General features: G+C 36.3%; 2 protein-coding genes across 3 annotated transcripts; one reads left to right on the top strand and one right to left on the bottom strand.

Moving 5' to 3' along the window:
* Nucleotides 1–377: 377 nt before the first annotated feature.
* Nucleotides 378–8,996, bottom strand: twnk (twinkle mtDNA helicase). Its single transcript, XM_028476627.1, has 7 exons — nt 8,920–8,996; nt 7,080–7,695; nt 4,827–5,529; nt 3,403–3,643; nt 2,723–2,830; nt 1,815–1,956; nt 378–1,148 (listed from the first exon to the last, which is right to left on the bottom strand). Exons 2-7 carry the CDS (start codon nt 7,668–7,670, stop codon nt 828–830), a joined length of 2,106 nt encoding a protein of 701 aa, XP_028332428.1. The 5' UTR covers nt 7,671–7,695; nt 8,920–8,996; the 3' UTR covers nt 378–827.
* A 194-nt stretch (nt 8,997–9,190) lies between these two features.
* Nucleotides 9,191–11,572, top strand: mrpl43 (mitochondrial ribosomal protein L43). Of its 2 annotated transcripts, none has more exons than XM_028475983.1 (3): nt 9,191–9,425; nt 10,309–10,415; nt 11,272–11,572. In XM_028475983.1, the coding sequence occupies exons 1-3, from the start codon at nt 9,364–9,366 to the stop codon at nt 11,475–11,477; spliced, it is 375 nt and encodes a 124-aa protein (XP_028331784.1). In that variant the 5' UTR covers nt 9,191–9,363; the 3' UTR covers nt 11,478–11,572. The 2 variants fall into 2 exon arrangements, with proteins under 2 accessions (XP_028331784.1, XP_028331783.1); XM_028475982.1 differs by having other exon boundaries at nt 9,191–9,494.
* Nucleotides 11,573–18,074: the final 6,502 nt, after the last annotated feature.

Genomic DNA, 18,074 nt, shown 5'->3' with positions numbered 1-18,074 from the left:
ATGTTGGCAGTCAGATTTCAAAACTAGGTCCATATCGCCCCCTGTTGACGGCATATTAACACTACAATATGCAGGGTTCGTTTTCATTTACTCCATCGTTCTTTTTCATGGTTAATTGATGTGAGACATAATTGGGCATCATAATATTGTGTTTTAGTCATCTTATGCAACTATGGGTTAACTTTGTGTATTTCTTTCCGCAATTTTGTATAAATATTAATAAAAAAAAAAATAGGAGGCCATTCTTGTATCAGTTTGTGTATTTTATTAAAAAAATCTTGCTAAATGCAACACAACCATACAAAATATCAGTAGAAAGCACAGTAATACACAGCTGCAACAGGTCAGTAGCTCATAAAATTGAATACTGTTTTATAAATGACAAATTAATAAAGTCTGTGATATTTTTCCACTTGGTTAGGTCCTCCATTACAGTAATATCTGGGAAATTACCAATAGTTTCCATATGAATGCTCACGGGAGCTTCGATCAGCAGTGATTGGAGTCAAAAGCTCCAAAATCGTCAAACAGAAATCAAAAATCACATTGACGTTTTAACGGAGATTCGGTCTTAATACGCTTACCACACACATTGTCAGAAAGTGAGTGTCTTTGAATGCTAGGGACTCTAAGTTGATCGCACACAAGGTTCTTCATCTTTGGATCAATACACTAAAACAGTGATAATCCATGACATTATGACCTCACAGTTAAACCTTTACTTCACATCCAGTTCCTCACTGAGTAGTACTGACCCATACTGTGAGCTCACTTCCTGTTTTCATAATGTTTAGTTTACACATACCTGAAATCAGTAACTTCCTGTCTTACTTCTTGGCTGTTTCACTCCCAGCTGCAGAACTCTTGGTGCTTCGAGCTGCTTTGGTTTTTGCGCCTTTCTCCTTCTTCTGCACCTCTTTGCTCTCTCCCTCGTCTGCCTCGCCCTCCGGCTTCCCTATGACCTTCCTGAGCTTGTGTTTTCCCTTTAGCGGTGTGCAGAAGGTAAGCGATGTCTTGACAAAGTCCAGGGGGAAGATACCCACATCACCGTCGAAGCGGTTCTTAGTGACCTGCAGTGAGCGGCGGCCGGGGCATGTCACCAGCTTCTTCTCCTGCAGGATGAGGACATTGTCGGCTTCCTGGCTCGCCTGGAACAGATCACAAAGACTTTGATTTGTTTGAACACAGACATGAACATTGCAGAACAGTCAAGTGGATACAGGGCCATCTATAAGGGAGAATAAAGGGGAGAACTTTTTGGGGCAAAATGATGGTACATTGTTCTATGAATCTGTGATAACCAAATTTATTTATTTATCTGAATAATATCGACTGTTATCCAGGAAGTTTAGTATTATTTGCTGAATAGTATATAGTCATCTTAAAGATGTAAATCCTTGTTTCAATCATAAATAAAATGAGTTAAAAGTGGCAAATAATGGGCATGAGAAATCGTGAATGTGGTTAAATTGGCAAACATAAGCATGTCATATGGTGAAAAACGTGAAATTAGGTGGAAAAGGTTTATAAGGACTGAAAATGTCTTGAAAGTTGGGAAAAGGCATTGAAATAAGAGTAATGTAGCAAAAATGCATAATGCAAAATGTGGCAAGAAAATATCATGAAAATAGGTTAAAATGTGGCAAGTTTGGTGTAGTTGCATAAAAAGGGTAAAAAAAAAAAGCAAAAATAAGCTAAAATTGTTTCTTGACGTTATCTGGCGACAGTTTTAAAACAAGGTTACGTGAAATCATTGCTTGACGTTTACAAGAATAAATGTCAATGACTAAATAATTGTGGGCTTGTGTTTGTACCTTGGCAGAGCCAAAGATGGAGGCCATTTGCAGCTCTCGGTCATCCTCTTCTTTCCTGGGGTGAATAATGAGGGTGACGTGGCAGTTGCAGCTGGTGGCGAACTTCCTGAAATAGCCAATGATGCGATCCTGCACGGCAAACCTAGATCGCAAAGAAAGAGAACAGAAAATACATAAATGTGAGTCACATTTTGAGACATTATATAAGTTATTTCTAATTTCCTAATTGTCCACTGTTGCTCTTTCACTCTTTTGAGCTACTGTAACATCCAAATTTCCCTTTTAAGGGTCTCATCTTTGTTATACTTTTATTGATCAGAACAAACAAAAACCCTTTAATTTAAGAAGAATAAAACTTTCACATCCAATTTTTTTTTTTAAAGCCAATATTCAACCCATCTCATCTCTAATGTAGATCAAAAAATGAGAGTGAGGGTTGGTTTAAAACTGCCTATAAAACAGATAAAAATAGGAAAAATATTTTAACCCAAATAATATGCAAGAATCATAAGGGCAGATATAGAGTGCTCTGTGCTTTTATTTTGAAAGGTACACTTTAGAAAGAGCAGCAATTCAGTGCTTTGCTTTCAAATGACAATGTTTTTTAGTCATTAACAACATATACAAAAAGAAGACATTGTTTAATGTATAAATAAAGGTTATAAATAAATATGTACATTTTCTGCTAAAGCACGAGTTTCCCTACAGTCTCTAAGTATCTGCCTCTCACAGCTCACTCACACGTGCTGTCCCTTACAGGTAATTTCTATACTTTTTACTTGATTTTTTCTTTGTCAGTTTATGGATAAATAACGACAGCATACAGTTCAATGCTAGCTGTGAAAACTGTAAAAAGTGTCATTCAGACAAGGTTTTGTATTAAAACCAAACATTATATGGTTACGAACTTGTCCACGGAGAGGTTTTCTTGTCCCATCATGAACTGCAGATTATCAATGACCACGTGGTTGATGTCGTGGAGATAAACCGAATGCTGCATAGTGTCCATCACCATCCTGGAGACATTAAAGAAGGGTTAGCGCAGTGTTTTCCAACCTTGGGGTCGTGATTCTTATGTGGGGTCGCCTGGAATGTCTAGGAATGATAAATTAAAAAAAATACTGATTAAAAACAAAAATAAAAAATGTTTTTAGAATGTTTATTTTCATTATTTTGCAGTTAAAAAACCTAAAACAATACATGTATACAGTGCAGGAAGTGGCAGAAAATTCAAATATCTTAAATAATAATTATTTTCAAATTAAAACACCAAATATATTCTCAAACAAGTGTATTCTATACTTTCACTTTCTCAAATATAAATCTAGTTCATTTAGACAACTTCTTTTTTTCAGGAAATTTACTTTTAACTCCTGACATGTTTCGACACATCAAAGCATTCAGCAGATGCCTCTGAAGAAGACTGGCAGTTGACTGTTGAAACATGTCAGAAGATTAAGATAAATTTCCTGAAAATAAGTTGTCTGAATAAATAAAACCATAACATTTTGTTCAAAAAGACGACAAAAAAAAAACGCGCTGCACTAATCTAAACTCTGATAAAATGACAAATGCTCTCCTCGCTCACTTGATGTTCTGCTGTCCGTGGAAGGTCATGAAGTAGAGCGGCAGCTCCTCAAACTTGTCGGCCCAGAAGTCGTACTGCTCCAGGTTCTTCTCCAGCCGCTGCATGGCGAACTGCGTCAGCATGACCTTGGCCAGGCGCACGTTGTTGATCTCAAAGCTGCCCCACAGCGTGTTGACGCCCTGCATGCACAGATCCAGGGCCATCTCGCTGATGAAGGTGGTTTTACCACTACCAGTAGGACCTGAGGAGGAGAACCCAATGAGAACTGATCGTTTGTCTTTCATTAAACATACAAGACCTCCCCGACTGGTTTTCATGTTTAGAATCGACTGCAGGAGGAAGTCTGAAGTAGTTATTATTTGGACCAAATGACGTGTCATAGTTTTTTTTTAATCGTCTGAGCAGAACTTCGTCCAGTACGCATGTGTAGTCACCAATGAGTCAGCATTCTGTGTGTGTGTTCTGAATGAGTGGCGTGAACTGACGCACATGCTCATCAACTCGTCTGGTAGACATAGGATTGATTCTTTTATACTTTACAAAAAGCAATTAATGAATTTTCTCCGCTTCAAAGCCTTGTTTACCTATTATACACCACGGTAATACCGTATACTGCGGTGTCATAAAAATAGCAATGGTATTATTTCAATATTGTCATTAAAAAAAAAATGTGATGCACAATTAGTCACAGTAATACCGTATACCGTGGTAAAATAGGGAGGTGATATAACGGTATCAAAATTTGGCTACCACCCAAGCCTAACATGTCGTGAATGTTTTTGCGACAGATATGCAAGTTTTTACTGTGCATAACACAGCGGGTCCGAATCTTTTTTGTCCCGTGTACCCCCTTGGCATTTTTGTTAAATCATGTAGCTCCTCTTTAAGAAAAAGAAAATATTGTATTTTATTGAGCTATAGTACTGTTAGTTTGTGGTGAATTTGTTCAAAACATAGCCTAAAAAAAGCACTAGGAACATTCTCTGATTTATTTTTTTCAAATTAATTGATAAATCTTTACAAGCGTCCCCTGCAATGTGCTCATGTACCCCTAGGGGTACACGTATCACTGTTTGGGGATTGCTGGCATAAAAACAAATGTAGTAAATAAATGTAAAATTTTCTTAATAAAGAGATAAAATTGGCCAGTATTGCATATTTTAAATTCAGCTTTAATCGATCAAAAGTATATTTTATCCAATGACTCATTGGGAAATAGCTGCAATAGTTTAAATCTGTGCCCTCGTCGTCGTCCTGTTTTTTTTTGGAGCAGGAAGATTCTGTACTTTCGCATTGAGTGGTTTGGGTTACGGCTAACTTGGTGGACATGTCTTGTGACCAGTTAGTCATAAAGACCAACTTTCCTCACATCAAGACAACAAAATGTGACTCGTCAGATTGTGGCGGAGATATCTTTGTCCCACCCGTGAAGACTGTCAGCTCTCCTTTGCGGTGCCCCTTCAGGATCTTGTTGAGCTCTGGGAACCTGGTCCACTTGACCCCGGCCACCTGCTCAGTGTTGAGCAGCTCTCCATACACGTCGTCTCTCAGCTGCTGGAAGGACACGATGGACTTGTGCTCGGCCGAGATGGACCCCCTCAGGATGTGCTTCAGGTTCTTGCCTTGGGCCAGCGCCTCCGCTGCACACAGCTGGTACTCCCCGGGCCGCACCAGCGAGCAGCGCCTCAGGCCCAGTTTGCGGGAGAAGCTTTTGGACGCCTCCCAGGACCGGATGTCCCCACCCAGCCACAGCGTCACCCGCTTGAACTGCTCCAGGTAGGGTAGCAGAATGGGCGGCAGGCAGCTCACCCCCCGGGGCAGTGCCACACTGGGGAGGCCCGTGGACTGGCTCACCGCCATGGCGTCCAGCTCAGTCCCAGTCAGAACCACCTCCGAATCCATGTGACCCACGAGAGGGAGGCCGAACAGGTTGTAGTAGGAGCTGGTTTTGGGCAACGTGGCTTCATTATACGTGACTCTGTCCGTGTCCGTCCTTTGGGCCGACACCAGCTTCAGACCTTTTAACGACGAGTCCGGACCAGCAAACCAAGGGAAAACCAGACTCTTAATGGGCTTAAAGAGACGCACACCAAACCTCTTCAAGGTGGCATTGGAGATGTTTGTGATCTGAAAGTAGAGATAAAAAAGTTAAATAATTTAATGACATTCTAAATTAAATTTAAAACCAACATAACAACGAACACAAATGGGAAAAACAAAAACATTAACTAGATTATTTGCATTTCCTGAAGAAAAGGATGCAGGTGCGGGCACGCGTCGCTGAACACCGCGTTAGCCTAGCATTAGCCTGGTAATAGCTTAGCATTAACATAACTAATATTAGCATTATCCTAAAAAATAGCATTGACCTTGCATTAACATTAATTAGCAATAGCATTACCTTAACATTAGCAATAGTTTAGCAATAGCATAAGCGTAGCATTAACATTAACTTAGCAATAGCATTACCCTAGCATTAACAATAACCTAGCAATAGCATTAACCTAACTTTAGCTGAGCATTCACATTAACAATAGCCTAGCATTAGTTTTAGACTAGCAATAGCATTTACCTAGCATTAACATTAGCCTAGCAATAAATTAGCATTAGCCTAGCAATAACATTAACCTAGCATTAAAATTAACCTAGCAATAGCATAAACCTAATAGCAATAGCCTAGCATTAGACTAGCAATAGCATTAACTTTGCGTTATGCCTACATTACATTACAGTTTGAGTTATAGCTGATGATTACTTTATCTATCGGTACATATTGAAAACTTTGCTTCAAAGAAAAGTAACAGGTTACTGCTAGGGATGTAACGATTAATCGTGAGGCAGTTAAAAATTGATTCATAGGTATAACGATTCACATCGATGCTGTGAAAATTGAATCGCAGTACTTTTTTTAACCAGAAGTGTTGGCGACGAGCAAAATCTGCTATTACTTTCTTTCTGGCCATCTTCTACTCTTAAACATATTCATAAATGATTCCTTACCCCTTTATCACCGAAAGATGATCTGTAAAAGTCACGTTTTTCTATTAGCTCTGTCTGCTAGCATAGCATCTTTTCTTCACTCTAAAATATCTACATGCCAACCGACCACTGGGTTACCAGCGCCCTCTGCTGGTTCAACCAAATATCTGACCTAAATACAGTAAAATGACTGGTTTTTTTTTAAGTCCAATTGTTAAGGCACAAAATACATTTTCAGTTGCACTTTTAAAAAGAAAAAGAACTATTATGCAGTTTTGTATTGTTTACTAAAGAACCAGAATTTAAATAAGCTTCTTCATTTGTATTATTCCTTTATTTATTTCATTCAAGATTTATTTTTAGTTAAATTGCATTGTTTTGAATAGTTTATCAAGGGATTATTTTGACAATGAAAAATAGTATAGTATTTTCCCAAAAAAAATAAAGGAATATTTTTCAGTCATTTATATACAGTCCCATTTTGTAAAATAAATCGTGAGAGAATCGTATCGTGAACCCAGTATCGTGAATCGAATTGTATCGGGAGTTGAGTGAATCGTTACATCCCTAGTTACTGCCCTCTAGTGTTACAAGAGTGAAAAACAATTAGTTTCAATATAAAACGGTATATTTCTCTTTGTTTATGTCCCACGTTTTGGTGGTTGAGATCCCCCTGTTTGATCTAAGGTCAAACACACCTGAAACATGGTCTTGACCAGCTGGGCGTCATCTTCTGGGAGGTCAGTGAAAGGCACAGAGCTGGACCAGATCCTCTGCACCTCCTGCAGCTCCCTGTCATGCTCCTCCTGCTCCTCCTTGCTCTCCGGGTAGCCCAGCAGCACGTGAGGACTGAGGTGGTCCTGCTCCTCCCTGTCCATCACCTCCAGGCAGTCCTGCAGGTCCTCCCAGCTCCCCTCCACCAGCGTGTCCTTGCACAGGAAGCGCCCGGTGGTTTTGTCCACGAACAGAGAGAGGCGGTCCCTCCTAGAGGACGCGTCCATAAAGATGCTGGGGATGTGGAAGCTGCTGTAGCCATCGTGGATGGAGATGTCTTTGGAGAGGAGGTACTGTTTGATGTCTGTACGGGTGACGGCGTTGCCGGTAAACTCCAAAGTGGAGTCATTTTTAAATGGCCTGCTGTTGATGGCACAGAGCCAGGGAGGCTGAGGACGCCCATGAAGGAGCTTCTGCGTAAAAAGTCTGTGTGTGAAGTGTCTCTGATGGAGGAATGTAGAAGACTTCACCTGCAGCACGCAGGTGAAGTCCTTCAGCAGCACACGTCTCCACATTGGTGACCTGCTTTACACATCGGACCTACAGGAGGGACGACAACAAAAGAAGAAGAAATCAACTACTGAAATTGGTATTTGAGTATTTCTTCTGTTGCACCTGAAACAGTTTTTAAAAGTGTATTGAGTTTAATTTGCTTCTTAGGTGGATATAACTTGATGTGGCTTGGTGTGTTTTACTCATTTATATTTTTTATTTTGTGTTTTTATAAAACATATTTCACTAGTTCAAAGCAAAGGTGAAAGTAATGGATTAAAAGTGCTCATGTTATTGTAATTGAGTTGCGTTTATGGATACTTGTACTTTTTTGAGTTATTGTACTTAAGTATGTTTTAAAAGGAGTAATTTGTTACATTTCTACACTCAACCATAACTGAGTAAATAATAATTTTTTGTGATTATTTTTCTAATTCCGTTTCATGGTCGTTGAACATAATCTATACGTTCTTAACTTTCCTGGGTTAGGTTTGTGGTTTCTACCTATTATGTTGTTACCCACATGGCACTGTTTTAGAGTTGATATATTTAGAGCCTGAGATTTTTCTTCTTCTTCTAAATTGAATTCATTGGTGTTATTTTACTTCAAAAAATATTGTAAATTTTGACAAACCTTTTATTTTATACAGATGCCTTTGTGGAAAATAAATGATGTTCCAAATTGTGCAAGATTTGGTCTCATCATTTTTAGGTTTATATATGAGATGTTTACTGTATGCAAGGGAACCGTGGCAAGATTTATTACCAAAAATAAACGTGGGGGTAACTAGTAACAGTATTTCTGTCGGTAACCAATCTCAGGCTGTTAAAGCCATTTTAGATGTGCATATATATATATATATATTTTTTAAAAAGTCTTTAAATGTTAAATGGTAAAAAACAAAACCCAACTATTTCATGACCGCCTTATTTTTTGTTTCAAGTTTTAAATTTGGATTGGGTTATACTGGTTTTGAGGTGGACTTTATTTTGAAAATGGTGTGGGGGGAAAAACCCAATAAAAATACCTAAAGAATGAACTTCATTCTGGCATTACCTAAACCCAGAATATTTTTTTCTTACCAAAACTCAAGACAAAGTTCGCCTCATGTTGAAAAAAATCACAAGATAAGCACAAGTAATCTATTATTCTGATGCTAAGCGGATACTAACGTTGTGTGTGACAGTGCGTGTGCAGGTGCACGTAAATAACACTCGGATAAATAATAATAAACAACATTAAAAAAAAAACAAGTAGAAACCTTATCTTACAGGTTAGAGCTTGTGTCCTCTTCACACATGTTGTCATTGGATCCTTCCCGGGTAAACCAGTGCGCCTGCTAAAAGAGTCCGTCAGAAACTTCAACTGTTGGAAGAATCATCCGTCAACATAATGTTATGGAATAAAAAAACAAGTTTAGCCTGGTTTGAATAAATAATGTGCAGTTTTTGCTCATAATGAATTAAATTGATTTTTTTTTTCATTGTGTGGGTTTATTTTGGGTTTGTTTAGTAAAATATAATCGTCAGGGTTTCACGTCGGACTTTTTTTCAAGACGGACCGGATAGTGTCCGTGCTTGTTAATTCGTCCTCTGAGTGTCCGTCCTGTTTTAACGTCCTTATGGTTGACTGCGGTGTTTAATACAACACATTAGGCTTTTTAAGCACTTAACAAAGCCGTAAAAAGGAAGTATTGGATTTTTAAAGCTTTTAAGATGACATCCAGAGGGACCACGAGCCGCTTTTTAAAGAGTGTTCTTCAAAACGGGGTCGGTCGGTACGTGTGTCAGCTTAAACGTGTCTCCATTCTGTTCTCCAAAAAAAACCAGGGCTCGTTGGGCGTCAGGTAACACACTTACACACAAACACGGACACACACCTAAACTAACACGAGAACAAGTGGAGTTGTTTTAGTGTTGACATTTCCGGAAGTTGCGTAGTGTTTACGTTCTCACCAGGCTAGCATGATATTTAGTCTAGATTTAGTGGACTCATTCTAAATAATATTTGGGACGTAATCTAAAGAGAATTTAATCTACATTTTACTGGACTTCTACTATCTAATATACTGGTTTTAATAGAATTACTATAAATATATTATTATATTTTGCTATTTGTTCGTAATATTCCACCTTTTGAGGCCAATTTCCCTCTAAATCAAAATGTGCCACTAATTGTATAATTTATCTTTAAGATAGTTTTTGTCACTAATGTATTTGTACACTATTTCTATTTTCTATGTATAATCAATCCACCTTTATATTTATACATATTTATTGATTTATATTTAATGATTCATTTGTTAAAACATTTGTGTTCATTTATTCCACATTTTATTTTACAACATTTTTGTCATCCTAACAAATTTCATTTTATTTGTTCTATTCTTTTGAAATTGCTTATATTTAGTTATATTTTAGCACTCTCAGTTTGAGTCACCCTGCCTAAGGTCTCCAAATTAACACTGTCCATTGTTACTTCCTTATGTTTTTCTAAATAAATCCATTGTTTTAAACCAGTATTTTTGTTATTCTGTATCTCTGTTGTTGTTTCTGTTGGTGAATATTGATTCAGCTTTTATTCCATTTTTCTGCACGTGTAACTGTGATGTTTTTGTGCTCAGAGCAGTTTCACAAAGCTGATGTTTTGTTGTTTTTCAGGGACTTTATTGAAGACGGAATTGTGGATTACGCAAAGAAAAACCCAGGGACTGTCGTCTACGTGTCGCCTCAGCCCGCCAGGGTCCCCAAAATAGTTGCAGAATACTGTGAGTGTCCCCGACCTCAAAATAAACCATCCTCTGACTTCCTGTGATTCTAACTTTAGACGTTTTTTTCCTATAAAATGTGTAAAAAAAAATAAACACTAACCTTTATGACACCAGTTAGTTTGGGATTTGTTAGACTTAAAGTACAGTCTAATAAAGATAAGGGTTTGATGTTAAATACTAATGATGCGTTGTATCATTCAGAACACCAACTTCCTCTTTCTTTCAAAACAAGAGCCTTAGAAAATAAGCCAAACACTTGTAATCAACAATTAAACAACTAATAAAATAACAAACTAATAAATACATGATCAAATAAACAACAAAACTCGAGTTTCAGGTTATAAATAACAAGAATTGGCAAAAAAATAATAATTTCATTGTTTATTTTATTTTATAAAAATACAATTTAGTCATCCTGCCTCTTTTGCGCTTGTCATTTATTAAATTTTTTACTTAACTTTTTCACATAAAACCAAACTAATCACAAAAGATTCAGGATGACTAATTGACATTTTTTATTAAATAAAGGATCACCTTTTTTTTTTTTGCCAATTCTTGTTATTTATAACCTGAAACACGAGTTAAATTTGTTTATTTGTTTTATTATTTATTTATGAGTTTATTGGTTTGGTTTTAGGTGAAAAAGTAAAGTTGAAAAATGTATTAAGTGACAAACTTTTGAATTAAAATCATCTTGTGTTTATAAATACTTCAAATAAATGTTCACAGTAGAACATGTGAAAAGGACTGAAACCAGTTTGAACTCAAGATGACGCCTCTAGGGGGCGATAAAACACTGGGAACGTCTTGTACGTGTGTTTTTCCTGAAGCGTTTTCTTCTTGTTTCTTACAGTGAATGGAAATGTGAAGGAAGAAATCATCACTAACAAAACATCCCTAGAGATTTCTCAGCTTATGACCAAACTCACCAACCAGTCGGGCCTGGACATCATCCGCATCCGTAAACCTTTTCACACGGATAGCCCCAGCATCCAGGGCCTGTGGCACCCCTTTACCAACCGGCCCCCCGCCATCGACCCGATCATGCCACGTCCTTAAGCTAAGTCCCTCCCAATAAGGACTTGCCACAGATCACATGGCTTCTGTCCCTGTTTAAAATGTCTTCAGTTTGAATTAAAACTTGTTATTCTGAATCACCTGTGATTTACTTTAAGGAAAACGGTTGCTAATGTTTGCGTTTACTTTCACATCTTTTCAGAGGAAGAACATTTTTGATTAAACTCTCAAAGAAAAGTGGTGGAAAGGGTTTATAAGTGCCAAAAATGTCTTGAAAGTGGAAAAAAAAGTGCAGAAAAGGCATTGAAATTTGAAGAAGTGGCAAAAATGTGACTAATGTAGCAAAAATTCATTAAAAGGAGCAAAAATATGGCAAGAAAAAGCGATGGAAATAGGTGATGGGCTGAAATTGTTAAAAAAAAAAATTCTTAGTTTCTTGAAGTCATCTGGCGACCCCCTCCCAGTTTCTGGCGACACCGAGGTTGAGAACCCCTGGTTTCCAGAAATCCTGAAAACCAGTTACTCTTCACAGTCAACATGCAGGACAGACGCTCTCTACTACTTCAGCGTCATCGTGCAACTTTCAGCCTCTGCTCATTCTGCACTTTATCGCCTCAATTCATCACGTTGTCAGACGTTAGGGGTCGACCTCTGGTTGCCATAGCAACCGGCGCTGGTCGACGTATGAATGCAGATCAGCAAAAAATCAACTGCTTTAGATTCTTCCATATTCTGTGTGATATTCACCTATTTACCCTTAAGGTCTGTATTCTCACTTTACAAGCTGAGATGTGTTAATAAATTAACCCTGCAAACTCATCTGTTTATACACCCTCCACACTTCCTGATTATGGGTGCAACTCCCTGTTTGTAAAAGTAAAGATTTCCTTTGGTAAACTAATGATTCCCTATAGTGAACTTAAGTTGGATTCAGACAGGTTTGTTTTATGACACTGACCATATGTTGTAGCAGACGTCCTATCAGTCCCAGACAGAATGACAACTTCCTCTTCCCTTCACAACAAAAGCCCTGGAAACACGCCAAAACTATTAAACTCAACTAAAAGATTCGGCTGGAGTTATAAAACTCTTAAATGGAAACAAGCAGAGGCATTAATTACTTTAGTAAGATGTATTGTTGCTAACGCTAACCGCTACTTCCTCTATTACACAGGAAGTTGAGCCCATAATTACAAAGATTAAAAAAATATATATATATTGATATAAAATGTAAGCTTATATGAGAGTAGTTTAGCTAAAAAAATATTTTTGATTACATACAAGTGCTAGATTAACAAATAATTATATAAAAAACATTAAATCAGGAAAATGATGCAGTTGATGACGTTATGGGGTTTAGCCGTCTCCCTGCAGTTCAACAATAGTTGCATAAATTACATAATAGTTGTTTGCTAATGATTTTCCTCATATTGAGAATGTAACATAATAAGCGTAATCATTTAATTTAGTTTCAGCCTCTTTCTTTCTGGCCTAATATTCTTTAATAGCACAAATTACCAACATCTCGGCCACAGTGTTCCCATTGTAGCCACTGGAAAATTGCTTATTTTGACCCACTCCTCTAAATAAACTCGCTGTTTCTACATCGCCGCATGCTCTGAAGGTTTTTTATTTTTTTTTTTATTTCTACCCCTCCAAGCTCACATTAACCCCTAACCCTGTCAGAGCCGAGCATGTACAGTATGTAAATGAGTGCAGGAGTCGTTCCCCGCAGCTAAAAACAGCCTCAATGTCCTGAGAATTAATGTGAGAATTTTCCACATGTTCATTATGACATGGTTTCCACCTCATTTCTGAGTCTGTTCATTATAGAAGCCTGTTTACTACTACTACTACTAATAATAATAATAATAATAATAATAATAATAATTGTAATCACCACTGCATTTAAAAAAAATCATAATTATGAGATGGAAATTCCTATTTATGAGATAGAAAAGTCATTATTATGAGAGTCATAATAATGACTCATTAAAAAAAGCCATAATTATGAGAAAGGAAGTATCTCATAACTATGATTTTCTCAGAATTATGACTTTTCATCGCATAATTATGACTTTCTATCTCTTAATTATGACTTTACTAACTCTTAGTTTTGACTTTCTCATAATTATGACTTATCTCATATTTACGAATTTCTATCCTATAACTAAGCCTTTCTATCTCATAATCATGACTTTACTAACTAAATTAGGACTTTCTTTCTAAAAATATGACATTTTTAACAGTTATCTCTTTCTGTCTCATAATTATGACCTTTTTCTCTAATAATTATGACTATATTTTTATCTCATAATTATGACTTTCGATCTCATAATTGTGACTTTCTATCAGATAATTATGACTTTTTATCAGATAATTATGACTTTCTATCTTATAATAATGACTTTCTATCTCATAGTAATGACTTCCTTTCTCGTAATTATTAATTTTGATCTCATTATGACTTTTATTCTCATAATTGTGACTTTCTATCTGATAATTATGACTTTCTGTCTCATAATTATGACTTTTTTTATCTCATAAATGACTTCCTTTCTCATAATTTTTATCTCATAATTAGGACTTTCAATCTCACAACTATGACTTTTTCTCTAATAATTGACTATATTTTTATCTCATGATTATGACTTTCTTTCTTGTAATTCTGATTTTTTTTATCTCATAATTATGACTTATCCCTTAATTATGACTTTACTAACTCATAATTATGACTTGCCGTAGTATTTTTATTTATTATTTGTGGCTTCCATAGTTGCTTGAATGAAAACGACACAGATTTATGTCACAAATCGATGTGAAAGTCATTGAATAAGACACTGGAGTCTGTGTTTAAAAAGTCCTTATTACATTATAACACAGATGTTTGAAATATTGTACAGGAGACAAAAACATCATTGTACACTTTAAGAATAACAACAGGGTTAGTCACAGCTGGATTTGAGCGTAACAAGTGCAAACTCAACTTTCTTTGGCCGACACAGACAAAAGTAATGAATATATTGATTATTAACACAGCAGGATGTCCATAAGGACAAAGAATGGGCAGAAAACAAGTGTTTAATTGTAGGTTCAGCCATAACATTAGGACCACATTCAAAATATAGCTACTCCTTCCTTTGATTTATGTTTTTAAATGGTTTGAAATTATATTTATTTATTTAAATACATTTAATTAAGATAATCAGAATTATTAACGTGTCCTGTGTGTTTTTAATTTAATGCAAACTCACGATCAGATGTCTATAACGAGCCACAGACTGGATCGCAAACAAAGAAAGAATAAAGTTTGAAAAATAACGTATTTTATTTCCAGGTGTTTAATTTTGAAAAAAAAATCTTACTTCCTTTTCGACGCCTACCACTCCTGCCATTTTATTATAGAATATTTTTAGCATTAAAATTCAACAAAAGAAATAAAATCAATGTAAAAGATTCAATTCAACATTAAAATAATGTAATATCAAATGAAAAAAAAAAAAAAAAAACAACGTAAAAATTCAACATAAAACATTTAATGTCAAAAATTCAACTGAAAAAAAATTACGTGACAAATTCAAGGTAAAAAATTCCACTGCAACAGATTTCAACATTGGGGTAATAGAGGTGAAGCAGCCAATCAGTAAAGCTCAACTGGTCATGTGACACCTTTGTACAAAGTAAAATAAAGAGTAAGTACAGGCACTGCAGCACCGTCACTGCGTGTGGATATCATTGCTGTTCTTTTGAATTGATTTTTTTTAGAAAACATTTTTAGGTGGATTTTTTTTCACCTGAAAGTTCAATACTAAAAAAAAAAAAAAAAAATCAATGATAACAAATTTAGATTTCAAATCAAATGGCACAGATTGACTTCTATTGATTGCAGCGTGAGCAGCAACACACACACCCACGATACACACACACACAGATGTATAAAATGTACTTTTCATGGTCATAATGTGATGGCTGATCATTTTTTTAAAGGTGCAGCTAACCAGTGTTAACTGTGTTACTTAAAGTCCATCAAACAATAAACTCTGTACACAGGGTGAATGAGTATCCACCTCATTCCCGGGGGCGCTACTGCGGATATGACGATGGGCGCAACTTCCTCTTTCATTGCAGCAAATGGCTGATAAAGATCAGTTTTTGTTGTAATCATTAGCATATATATATATATAATAATAATTATACATTGGTAACAGTATTATCAGTAGAAGTTGAATTGTATAGCCATGCTCTTATTGTGAAAGGCTAAGATAATACTTTGGTTGCAGCAGCAGCATTAAAATATACAGATTTAAGGCATGAAGGAAAAAAGTGTATAAATAACATAATCACAGCAGTTAAAAAAGAGCAAACTAAATATATACACATATTTCAACAGATTTTAAATATCTTTACTCTTCATCCTTTAGGACACTTATCTCAAACTTTAGGCCCGGGGGCCAAGTTTGGTCAACCAGACCCTCTGGTCCGGCCCACTGGAAGATTTTGTTTATAGTAAAAAAAAAAAAAATACAACAGGAGTTTTTGTAAATGATCATAAGTTGTAGATAAAATATGATGGAGATTGCAGAAACACATTATTTACAGTAATATCAAATTGCAATTATTTTCAAAAATCTGGAGAATTCTCACAAATTTTCCTACATAAATCTGGTAAATTACGTTGCAAATATCCAGAAAATTAGTTGTAAAGTCAATAAAAATTTTGACCAATTGATTCAGGATTTTGTTTTAACTTCAGCTTTTTCATTCAACTAAAATGAGTTTGACACCCCTGCTTTGGGGAAGTTGCACCCATAATCAAGTAGTAGCAGAGCCAAGAATAAGTGGCATAACGCAGCAGCAGAAAGCTCTCAGGGTTGTGCACAGCCAAAAATACAATGATACTCACTGAATAATACGAGGTTAAATCTGGAATAACAAAACACTTCCTAAGTTTTAAAGTTGCGATGAAATACACGAGAATGTTGGCAGTGAATGCGCGAAGTCGATGCAAATCGAAGAAATCAGAATCAAAACAGCCAGAAATACAACTTTTTCTGTTTTTGGAAACCCCATTAATCCTGCATCAGCAATAAACCCAGAAGTAGAAGCTTTGTGAAACCTGACTTGATTAATCACATCCCAGCAGCCTCTGGGTGAGTAAGTGTGAATGCAAATGGAGGCGATGATGGATGGAGCTGCTGTGGAGCGCTGACGAGACCAGGATGCATAAGAAGCAGCGGGAGAAGGATTGAGTGACAAATCGAGTCTCCACTTTCAAACTCTTACTCTGAGTTTATGTTTCAGGGCCTTGTGGATCAGACTCATTATGGACGAGGGCAGGATTTGTTAATTTGATGCATTACAGCAGTCGTATCTGACTCTGCATCCATTTAGCAACGCTGAGTCAGCAAACTTACATCATTTGTCACACATCAAATTCAAGGAAGGGAAAACACAGCAGGTAAGGTGTTACGGTGACGGTGAAACAGCTTTAGAAATGAAAATCTGCTCCAAAACACCAACGTATGTGTTTGTCTTTAAATAAAAAGATTCTCCTATTCATTTATTTACTATATTTTGTTTGAAATCACTTGTATTTGCATGGTACGTGCTGTGTTTGCGTGGGTTCACATTCAGGGATTCTCAACCATGGGGTCGCGAAACACTGGGAGGGGGGTCGCCAGATGCCTTCAAGAAACTAAAGATATATTTTGAACAATTTGAACCAATTTTTGCTCATTTTTACCTATTTTTCTGCAACTACACCCAACTTGCCATATTTTAACTTATTTTCATCACTTTTTCTTGCCATATTTTTGCTCCTTTTAATGCATTTTTGCTACGTTACTCCCATTTCTTCCACTTCTCCATCAAATTTTAATGACTTTTCTGCACATTTCCCCCACTTTCAATATTTTTTTTTGCAGTTAGAAACCATTTCCTCCACTTTTCCACCTAATGTCACATATGTTGACCCATTATTGTCACTTTTAACCTCTTTACCATATTTCATGTTTTTTTTTTTTTGTTTTTTTGCCAATTTAACCACATTCATGATTTGTCATGCCATTACCTGCCAGTAATAATTCCTATTTCACCCCATTTCTGTTACTTTTAAGGCAATGTTAGCACTTTGAACCCTTCTTACTATGTTTTCTGTCCGTTTTTGGCAACTCTAATTTGCAACTTTAAATCAATTTCTGTGGTTTAGGGTTAACTCTAACCCTATTTCACCACCTTTTCCACCATTTTTGGTAAATTTTAACCCATTTTATTTCCCATTAAAAGAAGGATTCCCGGTCCCCGGCACCTGTATTTAGGGGCTCGTGGGCTGAAAAGTTTGAGAACCACTGATATAAAGCTATACAAAAGGCAAATGATTCCAATGACTAGATTCCTAAATAATGGGCATTAAATAGCACATACTTTGTTAAACTCTTGTTAACAGGCACAGAAAACACTATCTGTGAGAAAGTCAATAATACTGTGGGGAAAACAATAAGAACAGCAATCACGAAAGCAATTTATTCCTAATACCTAATCATCATATTTAGAATTTTTTAGTCTTCACTTGTAAAAAAAAAAAAAAAAAAAACTATTAAATGTCATGATATTGATATATTTTATGTTCTGTAATTCAGT

This window comes from Gouania willdenowi, chromosome 19, assembly GCF_900634775.1.
Source record: "Gouania willdenowi chromosome 19, fGouWil2.1, whole genome shotgun sequence".
NCBI classification, from domain to species: domain Eukaryota; kingdom Metazoa; phylum Chordata; class Actinopteri; order Blenniiformes; family Gobiesocidae; genus Gouania; species Gouania willdenowi.
This window is presented reverse-complemented; position numbering and strand designations above follow the sequence as displayed.